At 46.3% G+C, this 24,121-nt stretch overlaps 1 protein-coding gene across 1 annotated transcript in view; it reads right to left on the reverse strand.

Moving 5' to 3' along the window:
• Nucleotides 1-18,674: 18,674 nt before the first annotated feature.
• TEC (tec protein tyrosine kinase) overlaps nt 18,675-24,121 on the reverse strand; it is a 149,311-nt gene continuing 143,864 nt past the window's right edge. The window contains exons 16-18 of the mRNA XM_004607993.2: nt 20,882-21,000; nt 20,629-20,786; nt 18,675-19,279 (exon numbers count right to left, since the gene is read on the reverse strand). Of these exons, the coding sequence (XP_004608050.1) occupies nt 19,190-19,279; nt 20,629-20,786; nt 20,882-21,000 (367 nt within the window). The 3' untranslated portion in view covers nt 18,675-19,189. The remainder of the gene's footprint in view (nt 19,280-20,628; nt 20,787-20,881; nt 21,001-24,121) is intronic.

Raw genomic sequence — 24,121 nt, forward strand, 5'->3', positions numbered from 1 at the left:
TCTCAATGGTTAGAAAACCATAGCTGGCAATATTAAACAGATGCAGCCACAAATCCTACTCAAAGAAAACATTCCCAAGAGCAGAATAGTATGAATGATTATAAAGCATAAACAAATGCTTGTTTATGCTTGACTATACCCTCCTTCACTAGTAGAAGGCAAGAAAACTGTCACTAGAGCAAAAAGAAGTTACTGGCACCCTGGCCAATGTGGTTTCCCTTCTCAGATTCTTGTCCCCAGGTCTGGTTTGTGCATTTCCTCACTCTGCAAATGACAGATGACCATTGTGCTCTAATTTATCATGATCAGGACTAGTGTCAGCAAACAAACATAGAAAAGAATATGAAGCTAAAGACAATGTTTTCCTAAGACACATACTATGAAGGAGTTTGAATTCAGCCATCACATTTATTTATTAATTTTATTTATTTTTAAATGAATCACCATGAGATAGTTACAAAGTTGCTCATGATTAAGTTTTAGTCATGCAATGTTCCAACACCTGTCCCTTCACCAGTGCATATTTCCTGCCACCAGTGTCCCCAGTTTCCCTCCCCCGCACCATCCGTCACCATGCACCCTTGGCCGGCCTCTAAGGCAGACACTTTTCTCCTCTCTCTCTCTCTCTCTCTCCCTCTCTCTCTCTCTCTCTCTCTCTCTCTCTCTTTCTCATTTTTTTGGCATTGTGGTTTGCAATATTGTTACTGAAAGATTTTCATGCTCATTTCCAACTATCACTGTCATAATGGTCCCTTCTCTATCCTGACTGCACTCCCCCACCCCACCCTTTGTGGAAAGTTCCAACCATGGACCAGTCCTTCTGACCCTTGTTTCTATGTCTTTGGGAGATATTCACATACTATGTTGTTTTATTAGCATTTTTTTCAAATCCCACAAATGAGTGCAAATCATTTTATGTTTGTCACTCTCCTTCTTTTTTTTTTCTTTTTGGGTCACACCCAGCGATCCTCAGGGGTTACTCCTGGTTCTGCACTCAGGAATTACCCCTGGCGGTGTTCAGGGGACCATATGGGATGCCGGGAATCGAACTTGGGTCGGCCGCCTGCAAGGCAAACGCCCTACCCGCTGTGCTATCGCTCCAGCCCCTGTCACTCTCCTTCTGATTAACTTCATTTAGATTGATATTTGCCGTGTCCATCCGCATTACATTTCTTTAAAATATATATATTTATATATATAAATAAATAAATATATAAATAAATATATATATACATTTTTAGGTCGGGTATGTAACTCAGTGATAGAGAAGCTTGCTTGGCACAACTGAGGCCCTCAATTTTATCCATGGTTCCACACAAAATGACAATGAGATATTATCTCACACCAGTGAAAACATGTATCAAAAGGACAGGAAATGACCGATAGGAGGAATATGGTGAAAAGGGGATCTTCATAACTGTTGGTGGAAAGGATGTCTGGTCTAGCCCCTGTGGAAAACAACATGGTGACTTCTCAAAAAAGTAAAACTAGGGGCTGAAGCAATAGCACTGTAGAGAGGGCGTTTGCCTTGCATGCATCCAACCTGGGTTCTATCCCTCACATCCCACATGGTCCCTCAAACACCGCCAGGAGTAATTCCGGAGTGCAGATCCAGGAGTGACCCCTGAGCATTGCTGAGTGTGACCCAAAAAGCCCCCCTCCAGCAAAAAAGTAAGCAAAGAGCGTCTGTAAACCCTGTGATTGATTTCTTGGCATCTGTCCCAAGAACTAGAAGTGATATATGAACACTTGTGCTTACTGCAGTACTCAGGGATCATTCCTAGCAGTGATGGGGGAAACCATGTGGGATACTAGGGATAGGACCTAGGTCAATCATGTGCAAGACAAGCACGTGACCTTTTGTACCATCTGATCTCCCAAAGGATTATGTTTTTGAAGTTCTGGAAGGATTTTATTTCAACACTTCTGAAATGGAGGTACAGTGACTGTCTGCCAATCAGGTTATAAACATTTTTCTTTCATTAGCTAATGGGAACTCAGATTGAGACCTCTGTCAGACGCTGAAGTAGGAAGAATAGGCTCAATGCAAATATAAGTCAACCGCTCATGAAGCTTTCTCAAGCCTGCTGAATCTGCGAGGGCCATTTTCAGGAGCACAGTTTTGCATTATGATGGACTACTGCTATGCATGCTCAGTGTTATGGTTCAGCTCACCAGTTCTAAGGAACATCGCTACATTTTGATTTCTGGGACTAAGATCCAAACTCTGCACCACATTGTATATTATTGAGTCTGCGGATTTAGCTTCTGATTGTCCGTTTTCATCTGACAGTGTTTGTACAAGTAAATTTCCAAAAATATTCTTCAGAGGGCTGGAGCGATAGCACAGCGGTTAGGCATTCGCCTTTCACAAGGCCAACCCGAGTTCGATTCCTCCACCCCTCTCGAAGAGCCTGGCAAGCTACCGAGAGTATGGAGCCCACACGGCAGAGCCTGGCAAGCTACCCGTGCGTATTGGATATGCCAAAAACAGTAACAATAAGTCTCTCAATGAGAGACGTTACTGGTGCCTGCTCGAACAAATCGATGAGCAACGAGATGACAGTGATTCTTCAGAGAGAGAACACGTTAGCACATGGGGGACTCTGTCTATTTTGGAAAAGAATGTCTAGTCGACATTCTTGTTGTTTATTCCAGTGTTTTTTGGGGGTTGTGTTTTGCTTTTGGTGTCTCTGGTTTTGCATTGCAGGACCTTGCACACTCAAGGCAAGCTCAGGACCACTAAGCACCATCCCTGGCTCTCCCAGTGCTGCTTTAAAGCCCCATATAGATCTGTATCTATCCAGGCCAGGAGATGCCAAGCCGAAAGGCGGTTACACACATGAGTGAAACAGGTCAGAGATGGTGTATGGTGGCAAAATGCTGTGTCAGAGTTCCACTTAGAGATTTGCAGATACAAAATTTTGAAAAACACTCTCTCCCCCATCACCATTTTTACCCCATATTGCATTTGTTTCAACAGCATACAAATACTCTGTTACTTCATCCATTGAAAACAAAAGCAACTGCCTTTTTTATTCAGATATCACTATTTTAGCAATATTCAGGCATCGCTATTTTATATGCACAACTAAATCTTTGTCAAGCCACTTCTATTTAGTTTCTTATTTACAAAATGACCTGAGAAAATGAATAGTCTTCCCATTTCCTCTTAATCTGTTCCAGTCAAATTCTGTCTCTCCCAGTTCCCCCAGACCGTTTTTGTTAGACGCACAGTTACTACTCAGCCTTTATTGTTTTTATTTTTAATTTTAATTTTTTCTATTGAATCACCGTAAGATAACAGTTACAAAGTTGTTTATGATTGGGTTTCAGTCAGAGGATGCTCCAATATCCATCCCTTCACCAGTGTACCTTTCCCACTACCAGTGTCCTCAGTTTCCCGTCTGCCACCACTCCCATCCCCACTCTCACACCAGCCTGCCTCTATGGCTCTATGGCAAACACTTTTCTTCTTTTCTTCTCTCTCTCTCTCTCTCTCTCTCTCTCTCTCTCTCTCTCTCTCTCCACCCCCTCTCTTCTGGGGGGGATTGTGGTTTGCAATATTGATACTGAAAGGTTATCAAGAAAACTCCTTTACCTACTTTTAACCCTTAGATCTTGTCCAGCGTGATCTTTCCCAGTTGTTATTTTCATATTGGTCTCTTGTTCTATCTTACCTACCCTTGGTACCACACACTTGTGGCTAGTTTGAACCATTGACCAGTCCTTCTAACTCCTGTTTTCTCTGGCCATAGATATTAGTTTTATACTATATATTTTCATATACCACAAATGAATGCAATCATTCTGTATCTGTCCCTCTCCTTTTGACTATTTCACTCAGCATGATAGTCTCCATGTCCATCCATTGATAGGCAAATTTCATGACTTCATTTTTCCTAACAGCTGCATAGTATTCCATTGTGGTAGATGTGCCTATGATAAGATAAAGATAGTTTCTTTATCCATCCACCTGTTCTTGGGCACTCAGGTTGTTTCTAGATTCTGACTATGGTGAATAGTGCTGCAATGAACATAGGGGTGCGGATGGTGTTTCTGCTGTGTGTTTTGTGTCCCCCTGGGTATATTCCCAGAAGTGGTATTGCTGGATCCAATGGGAGCTCAATTTCTAGGTTTTTGAGAAACGTATATCCCTTTACCTACTTTCAGCACTCAATTCTTGTCCAGAGTGATCATTTTCAACTATTATTGTCAGAGTGGTCCCTTCTCTATCCTAACTGCCCACCTCTACGTGGGCAGGGTTCCAACAGGAGACCTGTCCTCCCAGCCCTTGTTTTTACTGTCCCTGGATATTAATCTCATACCACGCTGTTTTTTAAAATATCCTACAAATGAGTGCAATGGTTTGATGTCTTTAAAGTATATCTAGGGCCAAGAGAGCTAGTATAGGGGGTTAGGAACTTGTCTTGCACACAACTGACCAGGGTTTCATCCCAAGCACCACAGATCCCCTCTGAGCACAGAGATAAGAGCACTAAGCACTGTTGGGGATGGTACTAAAATGGCAATGGTTGGGCAAAAATATGAATTTATTGTTGGAGCACTGTATTAGACACACACCAGTGGTGAAAATGCTCAATTTTCTATATAGTTCACCACACTTTAACACATACATACATACATACATACACTCAATCTTATTTGATTTCACCCACCCTTCTACTACTACCTCCCATGATCTTATCTAGATTATATCAACACTCTCACACTTTCTACCTGCTTCTACCCTTAACCTTCTCAGGTATATTATTAGCACAGTGGGCAGGGAAATTAATTTAAAACTAGGTCAGATCACTTCACTCCTTTTCTCAGAATTTCACAATAGTTCCACCTTTGTCAGAAAGTTACAACCGAAATTCTCACAGTAGACATGAGGCCCTCCATAATCTGGCCTTCTACCAGCCCTCGTCTCCCCAGGATTTTTCAGCTCTTCATTCCAGCCACACTGTCCTACTTGCTACTTCTGGTCTTGCTCTCCCTGTAGGTTATTTACTTTTAGTTTATTCACACTACATTTCCAACCTCTTCAATTCTCTCCACAATAGATTTGAGTCTTTGCTCAAATCTCATCTTTTCAAGGAAAAACATTAAAATGCTCTCTTTTCTTTTTAAAAAAAAAAGCTATCTTTTCTTTATTGTCAAGATCGGTCCCACCCAACTCTCTGTCCACCAATTTCTAGTGTGCCCACAGCTCCCTCTTGTGTGGTTCTCATAGACTACTGTACATTTCTGTCTTTAGCATAAAAGGGGCTTCTATAGAAAATACTGAACGAGTTATTATTCCCCGAATTCCCTCACTTTGCTCTTTTCTTTCTTTCTTCTTCTTTAGAGTTTTATTTGGGGGTGGGAGTACATGCTGAGGGTTTACTCCTGGATCTGTGCTCTGCGATCACTCGTGGCAGTGCTAGAGAGCCAGGCATGGTGCCAAGAATAGAACTTGGGTCAGCTACGTGCAAGGCAATTGAATTAACCCCTTATTAACTTCCCAGACCTCCTTTTCCCTTCTTTTCCGTGACATTTCTCACCTTCTAATATACTATATACTTTATGTATTCTTTTCTCTCAATTGTCTTTCCCCATTCGAATATAAACAGGGCTGGAGAAACCCCAAACAAATATACTCTTCTGTCAGTTTCCCTTCTTAATTATCCGATGTATGTGTGCGAACCAGTAATGAAATGGTGGATTCTTCCTAACACCCAATTTTTCTCTCTCTCCCATGAATCTGACCTAACTGACATTTTACTTCTTATCTCCCCTGCTACTAAGAAAGCACATTGTAGCCCTTAATCATGTTTCTGCATAAATGCATCCAGATGAATTTAATAAATTCGTGCTCCCCCTCCCGGCATCCCTAAGGCATTTTCATCCACTCTAGGAAGTAAGCACCACTTCACAGATGAGGCACCTAAGCCACAGACAAGACCTGCCTTGCTCAAGCCACAGGATTAGTGACAACAGAGCAGAACTGGAACCTGCAGGTAGTCTGACGCCAGTCTCTGCTCTCCACCCCAGCAGCCCCTGTGTGTTCAAGGAATCAATGATCTGGCTAAATTTGCTGCCTCAGAGCTCTGCGTCCAACCCTTCATTCCTTCTACACCTCATTTTTTTCTGAAAGTCTTTCTTAACCAAGATAAACCGTTCTTTGTCATTGGCACCTAAGAACCTATGACGATTCTCACAAGATTGAGCATTAAGATGCTATCTTGGGCTGGAGCAATAGTACAGTGAGTAGGGCGTTTGCCTTGCACGCGTCTGACCCGGGTTCGATTCCCAGCATCCCATATGGTGCCCTGAGCACCGCCAGGAGTAATTCCTGAGTGCAGAGCCAGGAGTAACCCCTGTTCACTGCCAGGTGTGACCCAAAATTTAAAAAAAAAAAAAGCTATCTCTTCTTTATTGTCAAGATTGGTCCCACCCAACTCTCTGTCCACCAATTTCTAGTGCGCCCACAGCTCCCTCTTGTGTGGTTCTCATGGGCTACTGTGCATTTCTGTCTTTAGCATAAAAGGGGCGTCTATAGAAAATCACCCCACGAACTTTCCTTTCAGTTCCCAATGTACACACCATTTATCCTGTCCTCTGGCTCTTAGTTAGGTACCGTATGAAGGGCTTTTCTTTTTTTTAATGTTTTGTCTTAGGCACCACAGTTTGCTATACTGCTAATTTAAAAGTTTCATACATAACACAATCCAGCCCCACTTTCTCCCCAGGGCCCAATTCCCTCAATCATTATTTCTTTGTCCCCACCATCCTAATGCCCCTGACACCCCGTCATCCCAATCAACCCCCTTGCCATGGTTAGCAGCATCCTTGGCCTTTGTGCACCTGACACCAGCAGCAACACCCCTTCTTCCGCCCTTGCCGTGAAAACCAACATGTTTCCTGGTATTGTCAAAAGTCCACTGGGGGCAAAATCATCCCCAGTTGAGAATTACTGGGCTAGACTGCAGACCATTTCAGATACCAAATCTTATTATTATTATTATTATTTTTGTTTTCTCCATGGCATCCAGCATTGTGCTTGGACACAGCGAGAATTCCAGCAACAGCCGTGCTGTTTTAAAATGTTTCACCAAACTATGCACCATCACCTGATGTCTAGACTACTTTTCAGTAACGTGCTCCCCCTCCCGGTATCTCACGGTGTGATGGTGTGATTCTGGCCACATGAAAGCAAAGTTGACCACGACCTTTTGACTAAATGCAAAGTTGAAGAGCACTGGGCTTCCGGAGCGTCAGTAGCACTTGCATGGGTCATAAGTCTAACTTTCTGTTCCAGATTACAGAAAGAAACATAGCCAATGTCAATCACGAAATCATAAGATGCTAAATGAAATGGTTAAAACATATGTGTGTGCTCAGAATTTTCTTTTTTTTTGACATTTGGGAGGAATCAGCTTTTCGCATCAAGCCAACTGAAGTCCTATCATCACTCCATTTTTTTATAACAACAAAGTAATTCTGGGAAATTACTGAGAGAGTGAAAAATAAAAGAAATAAAACCTGTCTGCTAAGGAAGGCAGCTCCCCCAGGGTCCCAAAACCCTTCCTGAATGCAGACAGTGCTTAAGATCGTCTCATATCAACTTACTCCAACACATTGACATGGGCCATATTATCACTCACATTTTACAGACAAAGAAACTGAATAAAGAAGCAGCTAATTATGTATACAAAACTTGAGCCAGAATTCCAGCCTAGAGAGCTGGGTTAGACATCATCATAACAGTGAAAGTGTGCTCATGGATGGGAGATCTAAAATTGAGAAGGACCCCTGGAATTAGCAGTTGCTCATTTAATTTCCAACCTTTTCCTTCATCTGGTTCCCAAAAACTCATGAGCAAGTATGTGCTGGGAACTCACAAACACAGAATGTGTTTTTAGTTCTCCCTCTGAAGACTATAGGAGGGGCTGAGGGCATGTAAAAAGCTAAAGCTAATCTTCAGATCCAATACCTCAGTGTTGAGCCCATTCTCTTGACTCAGAGGCAAATATTCCCTCATTTGGGACTCTACAGACAGGGCTCCCTCCAGAGCACCCTCTCCACTACCAAACAGCTCCCAGGACAGCCTCTAAAAGAGATTTGTGTTAAGTGTAAATGATGTGGTACAGGTACTGCAGTGTAAGCAATATCATCTTTGTAACCTTGCAGCCTGCATTCAGGCAGATAAACTGGCAAAGAGTGATCCGAAGGGAATGGCTTGCTTGATTGTGGGGAACTTTGAAAATGGTTTCTGAGACAGTGAATATTGGCGAGCCATTTTCATCGATTGATTTGCAGAGAAAAATGCTCTTGCATCTCTGGAAACTTCCCAGTCGAAGCGGAAACTCATGCTGCCAAGGGCCTCTGAAAGTGAGACTTAAACGCCCCCACAGGACCAGTGACTGTTTACCTTTAGAAAGGCTCGCGTGTCCAGGTGGGGGATTATGTCAAGAAGGAGCCTGACCTTCTCACCCAGGGCCTCCTGCATCTGCACGATACTTTTTATCAGCAGCCTAATCCCCAGCAAATAGTCTTTAATTGTCTACCTGTTCCCAACAAGTCAAGGAAAGGGCATCGCATCCCAGGGTGATCGTGTGACCTTTAGAAATTGGTCTTTCCACTCACGGGCGAAGCACTGAGCCTCACATTTGAGCAGGGATTGGTTTCCTTCTAGGAAATCTTCTGCCTCCTTTCTTTCCCGAAAGGCTATTTGTGTCCCTGGAAAAGTCTGAGATTCCCACCAGGGGGCACTGGGGGGACATGAAGAAAGCTTCTCCGCTCCCAGCAGCCAAGGCCTCCTGGCTCAGACTCCAAGAACATTTCTCAAATGAGGGCCAGAGAGATAGTACAGCGAGTAGCTCATTTGTTTTGCATGCCTCTGAGCACTGCCAGGAGTCAGCCCTGAGCACTGCTGGGTATGCCCCCCCCACACCCAAATAAAATAAAAGCATGTTAGATGAGAAGCTGGAGGCCTTCTGTGGGCTGAGAAGTAAAGGAGGTGGGGGGCCCGCCCTCCCCACCCCAACCATCTTGTAATGTTTGGGGCTTGCGCCAGCATCACCTCACATGCATCCCTGAGCTGTACATCAACAGCTCAGGTGAAATTTGTTCCAGCTGAGTGTGGTCAGAAGGGGCCTGAGGGTCTTTGTGCCAGTCCTGGCTTTGCTTTCAAGAGCTCCCTGTCACTGAAGACCAGGTTGGTGGTCAAACCCTGCACACAGGACAGGTTGAGGTTTGATGATGGGAATCCAGGTGCTGGCTGCACTTAGCTTTAGAAATCAGGCAGGGTGGGAGGATCTAGAAACCCCATGGCTTAGGGGTGGGGATGGCTTCAGCGCGGGGTTAGAGGGGGCAGGTAGCTGATTCCAACAAATATTCAGCAAGCAATGTCTCCGGGGTCCAGGAATCTACAGAAAGACCTGAGTTCTTCATGCCTGTCATAAGTTCTCTTCATTCATTATATTTGAAGGATATATTTTTTTAAATTATAGTTTTTATTTGGAGGTTTTGAAGGGAAGGAGGGAGAGAAAGTGGGAGAGAGTGGAGAGTAACGTGCTCAAGAGAGAACCTGGGCGTCTCCAACGGTGGAGAGAGCCCCTATGCACATGCCAGCATTAGGCATGAAAGTACACATCTCAAAACGGGAGATGCGGGCAACATATGTGCTCAGCCACCACATGTGCTCGGCCACATAGGCAGAAGCAGCACATGGGCTCGGGCAGCATATGCGCCTATCTGAAGGATCTGAAAGCATAATCTTGAAGATAGGCACAGTTAGCCCATACTGTCCTGTGACACAGAGCTTCTCTTTAATATGGATCTCTATCTCTAGTCTAGCATAGAAAAGGCTCTCCGGGTGCCACAGCAAGAATCCACAAGAATGGGGTTTGAGTGATAGAGTGGGTAAAGCACTTGCCTTGCACGCAGCAGAAACAGGTTCAACCCCTGGCACCCTAAAATGGTCCCTTGAATCTGCCAGGTGATCCCTGAGAGCAGAGCCAGGAGTAACTTCTGAGCAACACTGGGTGTGGCCCCCAAACAGAACAAAACAACAATCCATAGCAGAGAGGGGAAAGAGAGAGAGGAAGAGAAGGAAAGGGAGGGATAAGAAGGAAAAAAGGAACTGAGGGAAGGAAAAAAAGGAAGGAAGGAAGGAAGGAAGGAAGGAAGGAAGGAAGGAAGGAAGGAAGGAAGGAAGGAAGGAAGGAAGGAAGGAAGGGAGGGAGGGAGGGAGGGAGGGAGGGAGGGAGAAAGGGAGGAAGGAAGGAAGGAAGGAAGGAAGGAAGGAAGGAAGGAAGGAAGGAAGGAAGGAAGGAAGGAAGGAAGGAAGGGAGGGAGGGAGGGAGGGAGGGAGGGAGAAAGGGAGGAAGGAAGGAAGGAAGGAAGGAAGGAAGGAAGGAAGGAAGGAAGGAAGGAAGGAAGGAAGGAAGGAAGGAAGGGAGGGAGGGAGGGAGGGAGGGAGGGAGGGAGTGAGAAAGGGAGGAAGGAAGGAAGGAAGGAAGGAAGGAAGGAAGGAAGGAAGGAAGGAAGGAAGGAAGGAAGGAAGGAAGGAAGGAAGGAAGGAAGGGAGGGAGGAAGGGAGGGAGGGAGGGAGGAAGGAAGGGAGGGAAGGAGGAAGGAAGAAAGGGAGGGAGGAAGGAAGGGAGGGAAGGAGGGAGGGAGGAAGGAAGGGAGGGAAGGAGGAAGGAAGAAAGGGAGGGAGGAAGGAAGGGAGGGAGGGAGGGAGGGAGGGAGAAAGGGAGGGAGGGAGAAAGGGAGGAAGGAAGGAAGGAAGGGAGGGAGGAAGGGAGGGAGGGAGGGAGGGAGAAAGGGAGGAAGGGAGGGAGGGAGGGAGGAAGGAAGGGAGGGAAGGAGGAAGGAAGAAAGGAAGGGAGGGAGGGAGAGAGGGAGAGAGAGAGGGAGGGAGGGAGGGAGGGAGGGAGGGAGGGAGGGAGGGAGGGAGGGAGGGAGGGGACATTTTGCCACAGTGGGTGCTGTGTGTGGGGAAGCAGAAAGGAGATGCTAGAAGCTGGATGGGGCAGGGAACCGAGGGTGATATTCCCCACACCGGGGCAGTGTCTGTGGGAAAAGCAGTGTCTCCAACAGTCCTCTGGCCACCACGTCCTCCAGGATAAATCCTGCTTTGCAGCTCTCTGCACGTACTCTTCTCTCGGTGCAGTGGAAAGATCTGTGCCAGTAGAAACCTCTTTCACTGTTCTGGTCCTGTAATGGGCAGGTGTGAGCTGGACGTGGCGGCCACCCTGCCTAGAGCACCTGATGTCTACCCCCGAGACCCACGAGCAGAGCCACGTCTCCTAGGAAATGGCTCTCTGTGGCCCCAACCTGCCGACACAGCTTACACGGCAGACACCCGGCCAGCCCGCAGTGTGGAGGGCTTAGCGACCCGGCCTGCAGGGGTGCCTGGCACCAGGTTGAAAGCTGTGGTCACTTACCCTCCAGGGACAGGAAGTGGATGGACCCTCGATCCCATGGGCTCTACAGAGGGACCAAGGGAGAAGCTGCCAGTCGACACAGAGGAAGCTCAGAAGCCCCACCAATGTGGTTCCGTAGTTTTCATCATTAGACTTAGCTGCAGAGGGCATAGTGAAATGATTCACAGATTGAAGACAGGGCATAAAGACTCGTATTAATCTTAGCGCAAACCTCAATAAGCAAGAGCACAGGCTTTGCATGCTGCAGTTCTGGGTTTGAGACCTGCTAGCACATGGTTACCTGAACATGGCCAAGAACCAGCCCCCCGGGCACTGAGACAGGAGTGGTCCCAAGTATGGCCCCAAAACCAAACCAAAACACTCACCCACTTTTAAGACAGGGTCCAACTCCAGCCTCCGAGAAAAGGCTGGTGAAGGTGGCCTTGTCTGGTTCAGGTCCCAGGCTTCCCCTGCTTTTGTCACTAAATTCCATCTTGTTATAAACAAAAGATCCAAATCTAGGTTTTTCTTCCAGTTCCTGTGGTCAGGGGCTTCGTTCATAGCTTCGCTCGGTGGCTCCAGGTCGAGATGTTCGTGAAGCTGCTGCAATTGTGGCCAAGCTGGGTTTGCCTGGGCTGGAGGATTAGCTTCTGAGCTCTGTCCCGGGAGGGCCGGCCAGCCTTGGTGCCTGGCTCTCCAGGGGCCACCCGTGTGCTCATGTGCTCACAGCAGCGAACTTGCTCATCCAAGGAGCAACACCCTAAGGCACCACGCAGAGGCTACGGCCCTTTTGCAGCTGAGTGTTTGAGGTAACACTCCATCTCATTATTTGTGGGTAGGGTGGGGCCTTTATTTTGTTTTAAGACCATATGTGGTGGTGCTCAGGGATCACTCCTGGTGCTGCTTGGGGGATCATAGGTCATCACTGTCACTGTCACTGTCATCCCATTGCACATCCATTTGCTCGAGCAGGCACCAGTAACGACTCCATTGTGAGACTTGTTGCTACTGTTTTTGGCATATTGAATACACCATGGGTAGCTTGCCAGGCTCTGCCATGCGGGCAGAATACTCTCGGTAGCTTGCCGGGCTCTCTGAGAGGAACGGAGGAATCGAACCCGGGTCGGCCGCATGCTCGGCAAACGCCCTACCCTCTGTACTATCGCTCCAGCCCCCATATGTCATACCAGACATCAAATTTGGATTTGTTGCATGCAAAGTCAGTGCCCTAAACCCTATATTATCTCTCTGACCCTCCATCACTTTTGCCACATTTCTTTCATGGCACAAGACCGACTAGGTCCAATTATGTCACAGAAAGTGACTACAGAGGGTGTGACCACCAGAAGGCAGACATTACTGGGGACTCTCAGCTCTCTGCCTTATCCCCACACTAGGGTGTTAATGTAGACACACCACAGAGGGGGCGGGGAAGAGACTACAGAAGGGCAGTGAGAACAAGAGGCCTCACCTCAACCCCACATCATATAAGGGAGATGAGACTGGAAACTCGCATTTTATTTGATTTTTTTAAACTTTTATTTAATTTGTGGGGACCAGAGCAATAGCACAGCGGGTAGGGTATTTGCTTTGCACATGCCCAACCTGGGTTTGATTCCCCCGCATCCCATATGGTCCCCTGAGCACCGCCAGGAGTAATTCCTGAGTGCAGAGCCAGGAGTAACCCCTAAGCATCACCAGGTGTGACCCAAAAAGCAACAACAACAACAACAACAAAACACAACTTTTATTTTATTTGTGTTTTTGGACCACACCCAAAGATACTTGGGGCCTATTCCTAACCATGTTCAGGGATCACTCCTGGCAATGTATACCACAGTGGTGGGCATCTTACTAGGGTGGGACACATGCCTATACTATCTCTCCAGCCCAGGAAACTTACATTTTAGAGATGTGACACCCATCAGTGCCCAGGGACCCATGCAGTGCTGCAGATGAGCCACAAGGCCTCACACTTGCCAAGTACTGAGTTTACTCCCCCACCCCTGGGAACTTATGTTTAATAGCATCTCAGGCATGATGCCTCCAGTACATGCAGACTTCCCAACCACTCACAGAAATCACTATTTTGTCCTATCTTATTCACTGGGAAGGAAAGAAAGGTAGAGAAATTAGGTGAAAATGAAATGGAAGGAAGATAGGGAGTGAGCTTTTTAAACTGTCGAATCTTGCCCCTGGACCCTGCCCTGTCTCTTGGGTCTGTTCTCAAGGAACTGTTTGGTGGTCAAAACATCAGGGATGCCAGTCACGTTTCTCAAACTGACCCTCACTGGCCCAGTGTTATTCTGAGACTCAGGCTTTCGGCAGCATTCGCTACAACAGCAACCCCCCAAAGACTCCACGATGATCTTCTGCCCTGACCGCAGGCCAGCATTCAGGTTGCCTGGACAGCCCTGAAATGTATCTGGCTGACTCTGGCCAAGCACAAGTTTTGATTATCAGTAATATGCCTGCAGGCAATGCTAAACTTTCTCCAGTCGATAGCAAATACTCATTGTTTTGCCCAGAAGAAAATGGAGCCAGAAGATTTGAATTGAGAGGAAGAAACCTGTCCCAGTGATTCCAGCCCAGCAGGGATTGAACACTCAGGCCCTTGGGCCAAGGGACCGCGAGGGCTCGCCCAGAGTGCTCCCAGGCCACGCAGTACTGGGGACAGAACCTTGCAAGGCAGTCAGGGCCCCACCTCGCCTCTGTACTACCTTTCATGCCCAAACCAGAATGCTCTTAGCATGGGCTCGAATGTGCAAACTGGAACAGTGAGAGTTCATGCCTGTCTTGGTCCAACAGAATATCTTCAAAATAGCCCCCCAAAATAGGCAGTTTAATTTAATCCCCTGGGCAATCTCATCCTTGGTTCAAGCCTCAGCAGCACTAATTTTATTTTATTTTATTTTATTTGCTTTTTGGGTCATACCTGGCGATGCACAGGGGTTACTCCTGGCTCTGCACTCAGGAATTACCCCTGCGGTGCTCAGGGGACCATATGGGATGCTGGGAATCAAACCCGGGCCGGCTGCGTGCAAGGCAAATGCCCTACCCGCTGTGCTATTGCTCCAGCCCCAGCAGCACTAATTTTAAATAAAATGAAATATTTCTTGTTAGAATGCATAACCTTTTCCGTACTATCTCTCCAGCCCAGTAAACTTACATTTTAGAGATGTGACACCTGTCAGTGCCCAGGAAGCCACACAATGCTAGGGATGAGCCTAGCACTGAGCAAACTCCCCCATTTCTGGAAACTTTTATTTAACAGTGTCCCAAGCATGCTGCTTCCAGCACATGAAGACTTCCCAACCAACCACATATAGAAATCGCTATTTTGTCCTATCCTATTCACTGGGAAGAAAAGAAGAGAAATTTGGTGAAAATGAAATGGAAGGGAGAGAGTTCTGGCCTCTAGAGAAAGGAGGAAGTGATGCGCACAGAGATTTTGTTTTCTGTTTGTTTTAATTTTCCCTTTAGGAACCCCGACAGCACTGTTCAGGACAGGGTTTCCTACATGCATTGTCCCAACCCCACGCCCTCCATCAGTGTCACCTCCCCCACCCCCGCCCCTCGCCGCCACCACATATACCCCATCCTGCACTCTGGGAAACTTTTCTGTAGACAATTCACACACAGAGTTTTTAGTAAAAAGGATCTTATCAAATCCTGCTCAAAGTCCCACCACTGGTGCCAGGCTACAGCTTCTTACCTCCTTCTGCTTTTTCGTTCTGCTCAGCCTGTTATGTCTGACACCACACAGCTCCTTTTCTTTTTTTCTTCTTATTCCCTTTCTTTTTTCTTTTTGGGTCATACCTGGCGATGCTCAGGGGTTTCTTCTGGCTCTGCACTCAGGAATCACTCCTGGAGGTGCTCGGCGGACCATATGGGATGCCAGGGATTGAACCCCGGTTGGCCATGTGCAAGGCAAACACCCTACCCACCATTCTTTTTAAAAATCGGAGTAATTGAAACTAAGATATTTTCAGGATCATACAACTGGAATGGTCTGGTTTACTTTTTACAAATCCTGCCCTCCCAGAATTCTGTCAACAAGAATTGGGTCCTTTGACGTGATCTGAATTAAACAAATGACTTTATTGTTTACTTTTGCTTTGAAGAACACACCCAGCAATGCTGAGGGTTCACTCCTAGCTCTTTACTCAGGCATCACTCCTGGTAAGACTCAGGGAACCATAATGGGGTGTCAGAAATTGAACCTAGTTGACCTACAAGGCAAGCACCCTATTCACTGTATTATCGCTACAGGCTCCAAACAGATCTTTTTAAAAGTATGATCAGGGCTAGCGCAATAGTACAGTACTTGCCTTGAACACAGCTAATCCTGGTTTGAACCCCAACACTGCATATAATTCCCTGAGCATGAGCCAAGAGTAAACCCTGAGAGCACTGTTGGGTATGGCCCAATGCCCCACCCCCACCTCTTACTTCTGCATCCCCAATAAAAACAAAAAGTACAATCAATCTTTCTTAGCGCCACTTAAAAATCAGAAACGTGAAAAAAATTATTAGCTGGCTTTTGATTGCTTTAAACAGACATGACTGGACATTATTACATCTTGGTTCTATAGTCACCCAGAACTAAAATCAATGAGAGCATTTTCTTTCTTAAATGACTGGCCTGTTTTCAGTATCTATATTGCAAACCATAATGCCTGAAAGTAGAGAGAGAGTATGGGGGAAATTGTCTGCCATAGAAGCGGTGGGGGGGGAGGGTTGGGATGGGGACATTGGTGGTGGAAAATGTGCACAGGTGGAGGGATGGGTGCTCAATCATTGTATGACTGAAACTCAAACATGAAAGCTTTGTAACTGTTTCTCATGGTGATTAAAAAAAATTACTGGCATGTTAAGGTCTTCTAAATTTTAGTGGTAAATTAATAAACATGTCATAGTATTTCAAAAAACAATTCCAAAGTTAAGTTCCTAAAGAACCTGTCATTTTCATGACTTTCTGAATGTAACGGTATGAGAGGAAGGCAAAATGAGTACCCACTTCACAGATGGAGACCTGATATAAAGTTGCCAGAGGTGACCCAGCAAGACAGAAGCGAATCCAGACGAACCACCTCCCTCCCCATCATTCTACAGTCCAGCCCTCTTCAAACTGCATTTCTGCTAACCACCCTCTTCGGGACACCATCTTTGATTCCCTCTGCATTCTCCTTGCTGAACGCTGACTAAAATTTTGGTGGTTCTTTCAATAAATAACAAAACCCTGTCAACAACCTCTGGGGAAACTAGCCCCAAGATTACACCAGCTCTACCTACCCCAGGAAAAAGACGTCTGGTGCTCAAGGAGCACGATGCCCGAGCAACGCGGGAGGGAAAAGACCACACCATCCTACTTACAGGTGGACAGGGTCATGGCTGCGCGTCCACTAGGTGCAGGCGAAGCCGTCTTCAGTTCTTCAGCGGCGCTCCAGTCAGGAAAACACATCTTTCAACTGACATCATAGCTCAACCAAGATGTTTCTCATGAGCGGAATTAGCCCCACCTATTTTCCTGTTCTCAAAACCTCAGAGAAGTGTGTGAATGACGGGCCGAGAGCCTCTTGAGAAGAGTTAGAACCTGCGTCGAGAGCTCCAAGGGGCGGGCTCCTCGGTCTTCCCTGCCGGGTGTGCGTGCAAGTCCAGCCTACCCGAAGGGTCTGGAAGTTACAGGATTTCGGGGGGGAAAAGCATCTGAAACATAATCAAACTCTCCTCCCTGGGCCAAGGACACAGAGACAGACGGGATCAGGTGGAAACAATTAGAGTTTAGGTTGTAGGGTGCAAAGGGAAGGGTGTTCAGTTTCCCATTCAGTACTGATACTTCAGGGATCTAATTCGGGAAACTTTTGGCGGGAGAGGGGTCACTCCAAAAATACATCTCAGGAGGCCAAAGTGGTAGTACAGCGGATGTGGACCTTGACTGCACATGGCCAGCCCGGGTTTGATCCCCACCATCCCTTATGGTCCCCAGAATACTGCCAAGAGAACTTCCTGAGTGCAGAGCCAGAAGTAACCCCTAAGTGGCGCTGGTTGTGACTCTCAAACCGGAAACAAAAAAATCACAAAGGTGACTAGGTCATGTGGATAAAAAAAAAAAATCAGGAATTTTTTACATTGCCCTTAGGAATTTTACTTTGCCCCCTTTGGAAATGGGACATATAACCCCCAATCAACTGAAACTCAAGGGAACAAGCTGAACAATAACCACATGTTTTCTTTGCCCTTCTCTTTTCCTGTCTTGTAGATTAAGATCTGTCAGCATTCTGAAGGAGTTTGTCTATTATTTACCCTACCTTTTGCCTTAGCTCTGCTTTTATGTGAAAACATTTGAAGTCTGAGCAAAACATTTAAGATTCTTTTGAAGTGTCTATCCGACGGTCTCACGGAGACATAACCAACCAAGCCTCCTGAAATGCATCCTGGAGTGGTACCCCATCCTCCCCCTCTCTCTGGTCGACACCAGAACCTGACCTTGCTCCTGACACTGATGAGGCCGGTCTTGGGGCTGCAGAGTTCTCGGTCCTTCTACTCCAAGAACTCAGCACCTCCAGTGGCAGCTGCTGAGCCCTCCCACAGTCTCTTGACTTAGAAACAAACTGATCGATCCTGCTAAGATTTTTTTTTTTTTCACTTAATCCAATCAGTTGTGGACGCCCAAACGTGGGCCCTCTTGGAGGTTTAACAGGTTGACATAGGCACTGAAATGAGTGTTAATTAAACCCCATTCAAGTGTGAACCCCCAGCAGTACACACTGGCACTGATGGGTTAAACTGAATAAACCACCACCACCAGCCCCGCCTACGCCCAATACACCAAAGTGAGGAGGGGGCACTGATGATGGAATATCCATGCTTTTCTATGTGTTGGCTCTCACTTTAGCTACAGTGCTGGAACACATGGGGGTGCTGTGCATGTGATGCATACTTGGTTTTGACACCAGAGATCCCAAATGTAGCACCTCCAAGCATCCCACTGAGGCATGCGGGGTGGTGTTGGCAATGAAGCCTCGTGTCTGCCGGGCAGGTGTTCCACCCCCAAGCCACCCCTGCTCTCCTTAGGGAAAAGGGTTCACAGACTGGAAGGTGCTGCCCCTAGTTCAAAGTGAGCGCATACACTACAGCAAGGTTTCAGCTGAAAGACGACTCAGGTTTCTTATAAATATATAACTTTATATATTATATATATTTACAGTATATACAGCATACACATAGTTTTTCCTGTAATACTAATGGCAGTCTTGAAAACACATATTTTCAAAACAAAAGCTGGATTTCCATCCCAGGCAGGTTCCTGATTCATGTGGAACCCACGTTCTCAACAACTCGGCAGGTCCAGATTTCTGTACAAGTCAAAGGAGACGAGAAGTAGCTGGAGTATGGTGCCAGCAATCGTCCTCTGCATGGACATGATGGCCTTCTACGGGTACTTGTTAACATGGCCCCATCTGCACCCTAAAAACGGGTAAATTCTGGGACCTGGGTATAGCACCAGTGGGCACTCAAGTGACGGTGCTTTTTCAAGTGACTGTGACTTGGGGGTAGATGTGCTTTTAATCACCGTCTCTAAGGCAGCGTTTTCCAAATCTGGAAAACTCTGTGTCACGAAGCTCAGGCTGGCCTAGAAGCAAATGCTTGAGGTGCTTGTTTGCCTCCTGGAAGGTAAAGCCACCTTCATGTCCAAGTGGGGAATGGACCAACAGTCGGTCACAGAGGCCTTTTCTTCCACGGACCGGGAATCTCAGAGCCACTGATCACCCGCATCTTCCGAAAGTCTCTTCACACTCCACCAGCTCATCGATGGTGCGCAGCAGATCTTCAAAGCAAGGTCTTCCCTCTGGCTTCTACGGTGGAAAATCAGAGAGAAGTTGTGGGTTCCACAACCCAGCCCCCAAATAATCTCTCACTGCTAGACTCTGACCGTAGAGCGCAGAGAACAAGGGACTCGTTATTTCAGAAGTCAGAAGCATCTCCACGTAGGTCTAACTTATCCCGTCATCTGCTGCTAGATGAACCTTTCCAGTGTTTCTCCTTTATGCCTCCTGCCTCCCAGAATCTAACAGAGCTCCCGATGGCCGTGAAAGCAAGTCCTGCCTCTATACTGCATCACCTCCTGCTATCTGATTTCACTTCCCACAACAACCTTGTCATGGCCTCCCAGCTCCAGCAGGCCACTGTGCACCCTTGTGTACACACACAGCAAGCACATATCATCACCTCCTTCCCATCACTCCTGGTACCTCTCCCCAACTAGCACTACTTGCAGCCCAGCGGGCATCTGTTTGTCCCCATCAAGACCCTTTGGAGCAAGTGACTCGTGCAAAGGAGTTCTCTGCTTCTCAGTAACTCCCTGGTCTCAGAAAAATGTCAACTTCATGGTCTCGGGTCTTGTCAGCTACAGAGTGGACATCACTGGAACATGTCAACTTCATGAGCTCCAGTCTTCTCATCCCCAGAGTGGATATATCTGCCCCTCACTGGGTAACTTTGAGAACTAAATCTGAAGAAGCACAATAGCACAGTGTCTAGGGCATAACCAATGTAAGCTAATGTTATTATCTTTCAAAAGTTTTCCATCTCTCCTGTGAGACATTTATACATAGCGATAAAAAGTGCCAAAAACAAAACAAAACAAAACAAAAACCAGAGGAAATTGAGTTTGAGTAAAACCTCTGGCAAAAGAAAATATTGAAATGAACGAGAAGTAACATAAGGATGTTGAGGACGGTTCTTGGGTACCTGATAGGAGTGGGGTGCAATATTTTGATTTATCAAAACCACAAGCATCAACACTGTTCTAACCACTACAGTTTCTTTACAAATCAAGACATGTGCTGAAGGAGGAGCTACATCACTGGCTCCCCGACTCAGTAACTGGCAGACTTTAGAGTATAATGCCAGTAATAGTGACATTTATTATGAATTCATTACGTTAAATAACTGGCATTTAAAACTTAGTCATATTCTTTTTCCCATCCTGCCAAACAGACTTGAGACTTGGGAAGATTCACTTCCAACGTATATTCTGAAATCATAGAAAGCATGAGCTAGTGAAATAGGCTATAAGAACACACATTAGTAATCTACCAAGCCCAGATTACAAAATGTCCTAGAAATTAAGAGAAAGCATGCACATGTGCCACACAACACACACACACACACACACACACACACACACACACTCAACATATACCTCCTGCCAGCATCTCAGCATCACTTCATATATGTATTGGGAGGCCAACTTTGGTTGGTACAGTCGGTGACCACGAGTGACCATGGTAACCACCTCGTAGTTGGTGTTTTTCTCAAAAGGCATTCGTCCTTCTGTGAATACTTCCCACATCAAAACACCTGGAAAAGGATGCAGATCAATAGAACACATCACGTGTTCTGCTCAGCTTAAGGGGGGTGGGAGGGGTGGGTGGGGGGAAGACCAGGAATCTTACCAAATGACCAGACATCGGATTTGCTGCTGAAGCGACTGTAATTAAACACCTCAGGTGGACACCACTTCACAGGGAACTTGGCACCGGAAGAACTCGTGTACTGGTCATCCAGAACATACCTGGAGCACGACACACCACAGGTTTGCATCTCAGAGCAAGTCAGGCTAAGTGCTTGGGCACTAGCCGATGAGAGGTGATCCTCTCATTGCCTCCCCCCTTCCAAACACAGCTGAGTGGAGTCTGAGCAGCATCAGGGTGAAGCTACAAGCCGGTTTCAGTCACCACATCTGTGGCTTCCCACCTTCCGCTCAATGCTCAACTTTCTTGAGTTGCCTTACACGGGGGTTTGTGACAATAGGAACTTTCCTTTAGCTCTTGGTTTCTGCCCCCCACCCCCATTTTTTAAAATAAGGCAATAAAGGCAGAAAACACAAAACATGAAAACATAAAATAGCCAACTTTAGGGGGATAGGACCTTTGTTCTTTAAACAATACTGTTCCCCAAAGCCACACATGAGAAACATCTGAAGCAGACAGAACTGCTGGGACGGAAGTGGTGCAGGGGCTTTGGGGACATGTGTTCTGAGCCCCTGTGCTTCCTTCCAGGTCACACGAGTGACAATGACAACAAATGAAAAGAACATATTGTAAGAGTCATAAACCACGCACCCACCCTCAAACCATGAAAACAGTAGCTACAATTTTTCTACATGAAAATAGTTATGTTTGGGGTCGGGTTGTTTCAAGGGTCTTTTGGCCACACCTAGAGGTGCTTGGGGGCTAACTGGGCACCAGGAACCAAATCTGGGCCTCTTGCATGCAAAGCATGTGCTTGGGCTAATTGCACTATCCACTATCTCCTGCAATGGCATTTTTTGTCCTTCTAGAAGGACAAAAGTTAGACTTTGGGAGGGATCTCTGATTGGGTGGTAGATAAAGGGACTTGAATTGTATCTGTAATGTGTCCTCTATGCATTTACAAGAGAGATGCGTTATATCAGTCATGAACACAAAGTCATTTTCTTCAAGCTCTGTGAGAAAGCATTTCATGACTTACACATCTGTAATTAATGGACAAAGATAATAACTGGGCATCAAAGCAAATTCTTGGTGATCAGAACATGCTGCCACAGGCTGGGACGACTTGTCTGTCAGGCAGGGAGGTATGAGCTTATAACTTAAGGGTCTTTCCCAGGCATGGATGCAAAAGCACAGATGTTCTCTCAACAAGTGACACAGGAGGCCTGTCTGTCAGACACAACTTCTTCCCATTAAGCTAGAGGAGAAAAGCACTGCCCGGAAGTCAGCAGCTCCACTCCCCTCTCTCACTGGAGAGCTTTGGCTCTGAGTTTCCCTGGAGCTCAAGCTGACCAGTCCCTGAACTGCACTTGGAAGTTTGTAGTTACTGCTCCTGGCAGTCGTGGGGCAGACTCCTAGCCCTTGGCTGCCCATGGCAGCTAAGCTCAGACGTTAAACTTGCATTTGGTCTTCCTCCCAGCTGGAATATTCTACCCTTAGATTTTTCACCTTCCTGGCTATTTCCTGTCTTTTTTGTTTCATTAAAAAAAAAAAAAACACATAAAGGGGCCCCAGGGTTCGGAGCTAAGGCAGCTGCCTCTTCTTGCCTCCCATCAGCACTGTGCACCCAGTTCTCCCCACAGTTACCACTATCACAAGGGCCAGAAATGCTCTGTGTTAAAAGGTCAGTGAATGACGTGGCGGGGAGAAAGTATAGCAGTTAGAGTATGTGTGTCCTTGCATGGCAGGTCCAGGTTTGATGCCCATCATTACATGACCCTTGAATGGCACCAGGTGTGGACCTGGAAGCCTCCAAAACCACTGGGGTGCCCCAGTACCCCCAGAACTCTGGGTTCAAACAGCATCACATCCTCGGGTCCTTGCACCGAACAACTAGCCCACGTGGTTCAGAATTGCCTGGTGGGACCCCTGGTCCTCCTAAACACCTCTTGGGAGGTACCCACCCCCCCCCCGAAAAAAAATCAACAAAAATGAAGAAGAAAAACAGATAAAGAATTTTTTGCCATTTGCAGGCGTCTCGGTCTCTGTCTCAACCTTATCCCTCTGCCTTGTGACGTCCAAGCAGCCGCAGGCAACTCAGGAACAGAGGAGCCAGGGCGAGCCCTTCACTCTCACTACCCAACACGGCACTCCCCTGCCGGATCATTTCCACGTGTCATATTCATTTAATGTTTTTCAAACAATAAAAGAAGGTGCAAACCACTGTTGGCTTGTGGGCCTTCTCGAGAGGGGTGCTTCCAATGTGACCGGGAGCCACTGCGTGCTGAAGACCCCTGTTGCTGTTTCCTCATTTCTGATCCTCAGATCTTATGTTTCTGCCGCCTCCTGAATATAAACTGAGAATGGGTGGACTTGGATATTTCACTCTCCATTCTAGCTCAGGCTAACAGAGCTCCTGGCATAGAGCAGGCACCAGTTACGGGTGGATGGATAAATAGAGAAAGGGATGGGAAAACAAAAAAAAAAGAACAAACTACTTTCCAAATGTCTTTTCGACACACTAATAGAATTTACTAAAAAATATGGGAGAAGAGTGAATATATGTATATATTTTTATATATGAGTTTTTATATATTTATAAGAGACATCTTATCACCAACAGGATGATAGTGATAGTGATATATTTAGATATTTTAGATATTAAATATATTTTCATATATTTATATTTAATATATATTATATTTATATATAGTTTTTTTTTTTTTGGTTTTTGGGTCACACCCGACGATGCACAGGAGTTATTCCTGGCTCTTCACTCAGGAATTACCCCTGGCGGTGCTCAGGGGACCATATGGGATGCTGGGATTAGAACCCGGGTCGGCCGCGTGCAAGGCAAACGCCCTACCCGCTGTGCTATCGCTCCAGCCCCTATATAGTTTTTATGTATTTATATATGCTCTCAGTAGCTTGCCAGACTCTGCAAGAGGGACAGAGGAATTGAACCCAGGTCGGCCGCGTGCAAGGCAAATGCCTTACCTGCTGTGCTATTGCTCCAGCCCAGATTTTGCTTTTTATATTTGATGGAGCACTGTATTACAACATGTCTAGAAAACTGTACATGATCAATAAATGTTATCTACAATGTTAGAATTTTTTTGGAATTTCTTTGTTTTGTGTGTGTGTGTGTGTGTGTGTGTGTGTGTGTGTGTGTGTATGATGTTTGGAAGTTCAGTGCAACTTGGAGCTCCTTGCTAATTTCTC

Source organism: Sorex araneus, chromosome 5 (assembly GCF_027595985.1).
Source record: "Sorex araneus isolate mSorAra2 chromosome 5, mSorAra2.pri, whole genome shotgun sequence".
Lineage (NCBI taxonomy): Eukaryota > Metazoa > Chordata > Mammalia > Eulipotyphla > Soricidae > Sorex > Sorex araneus.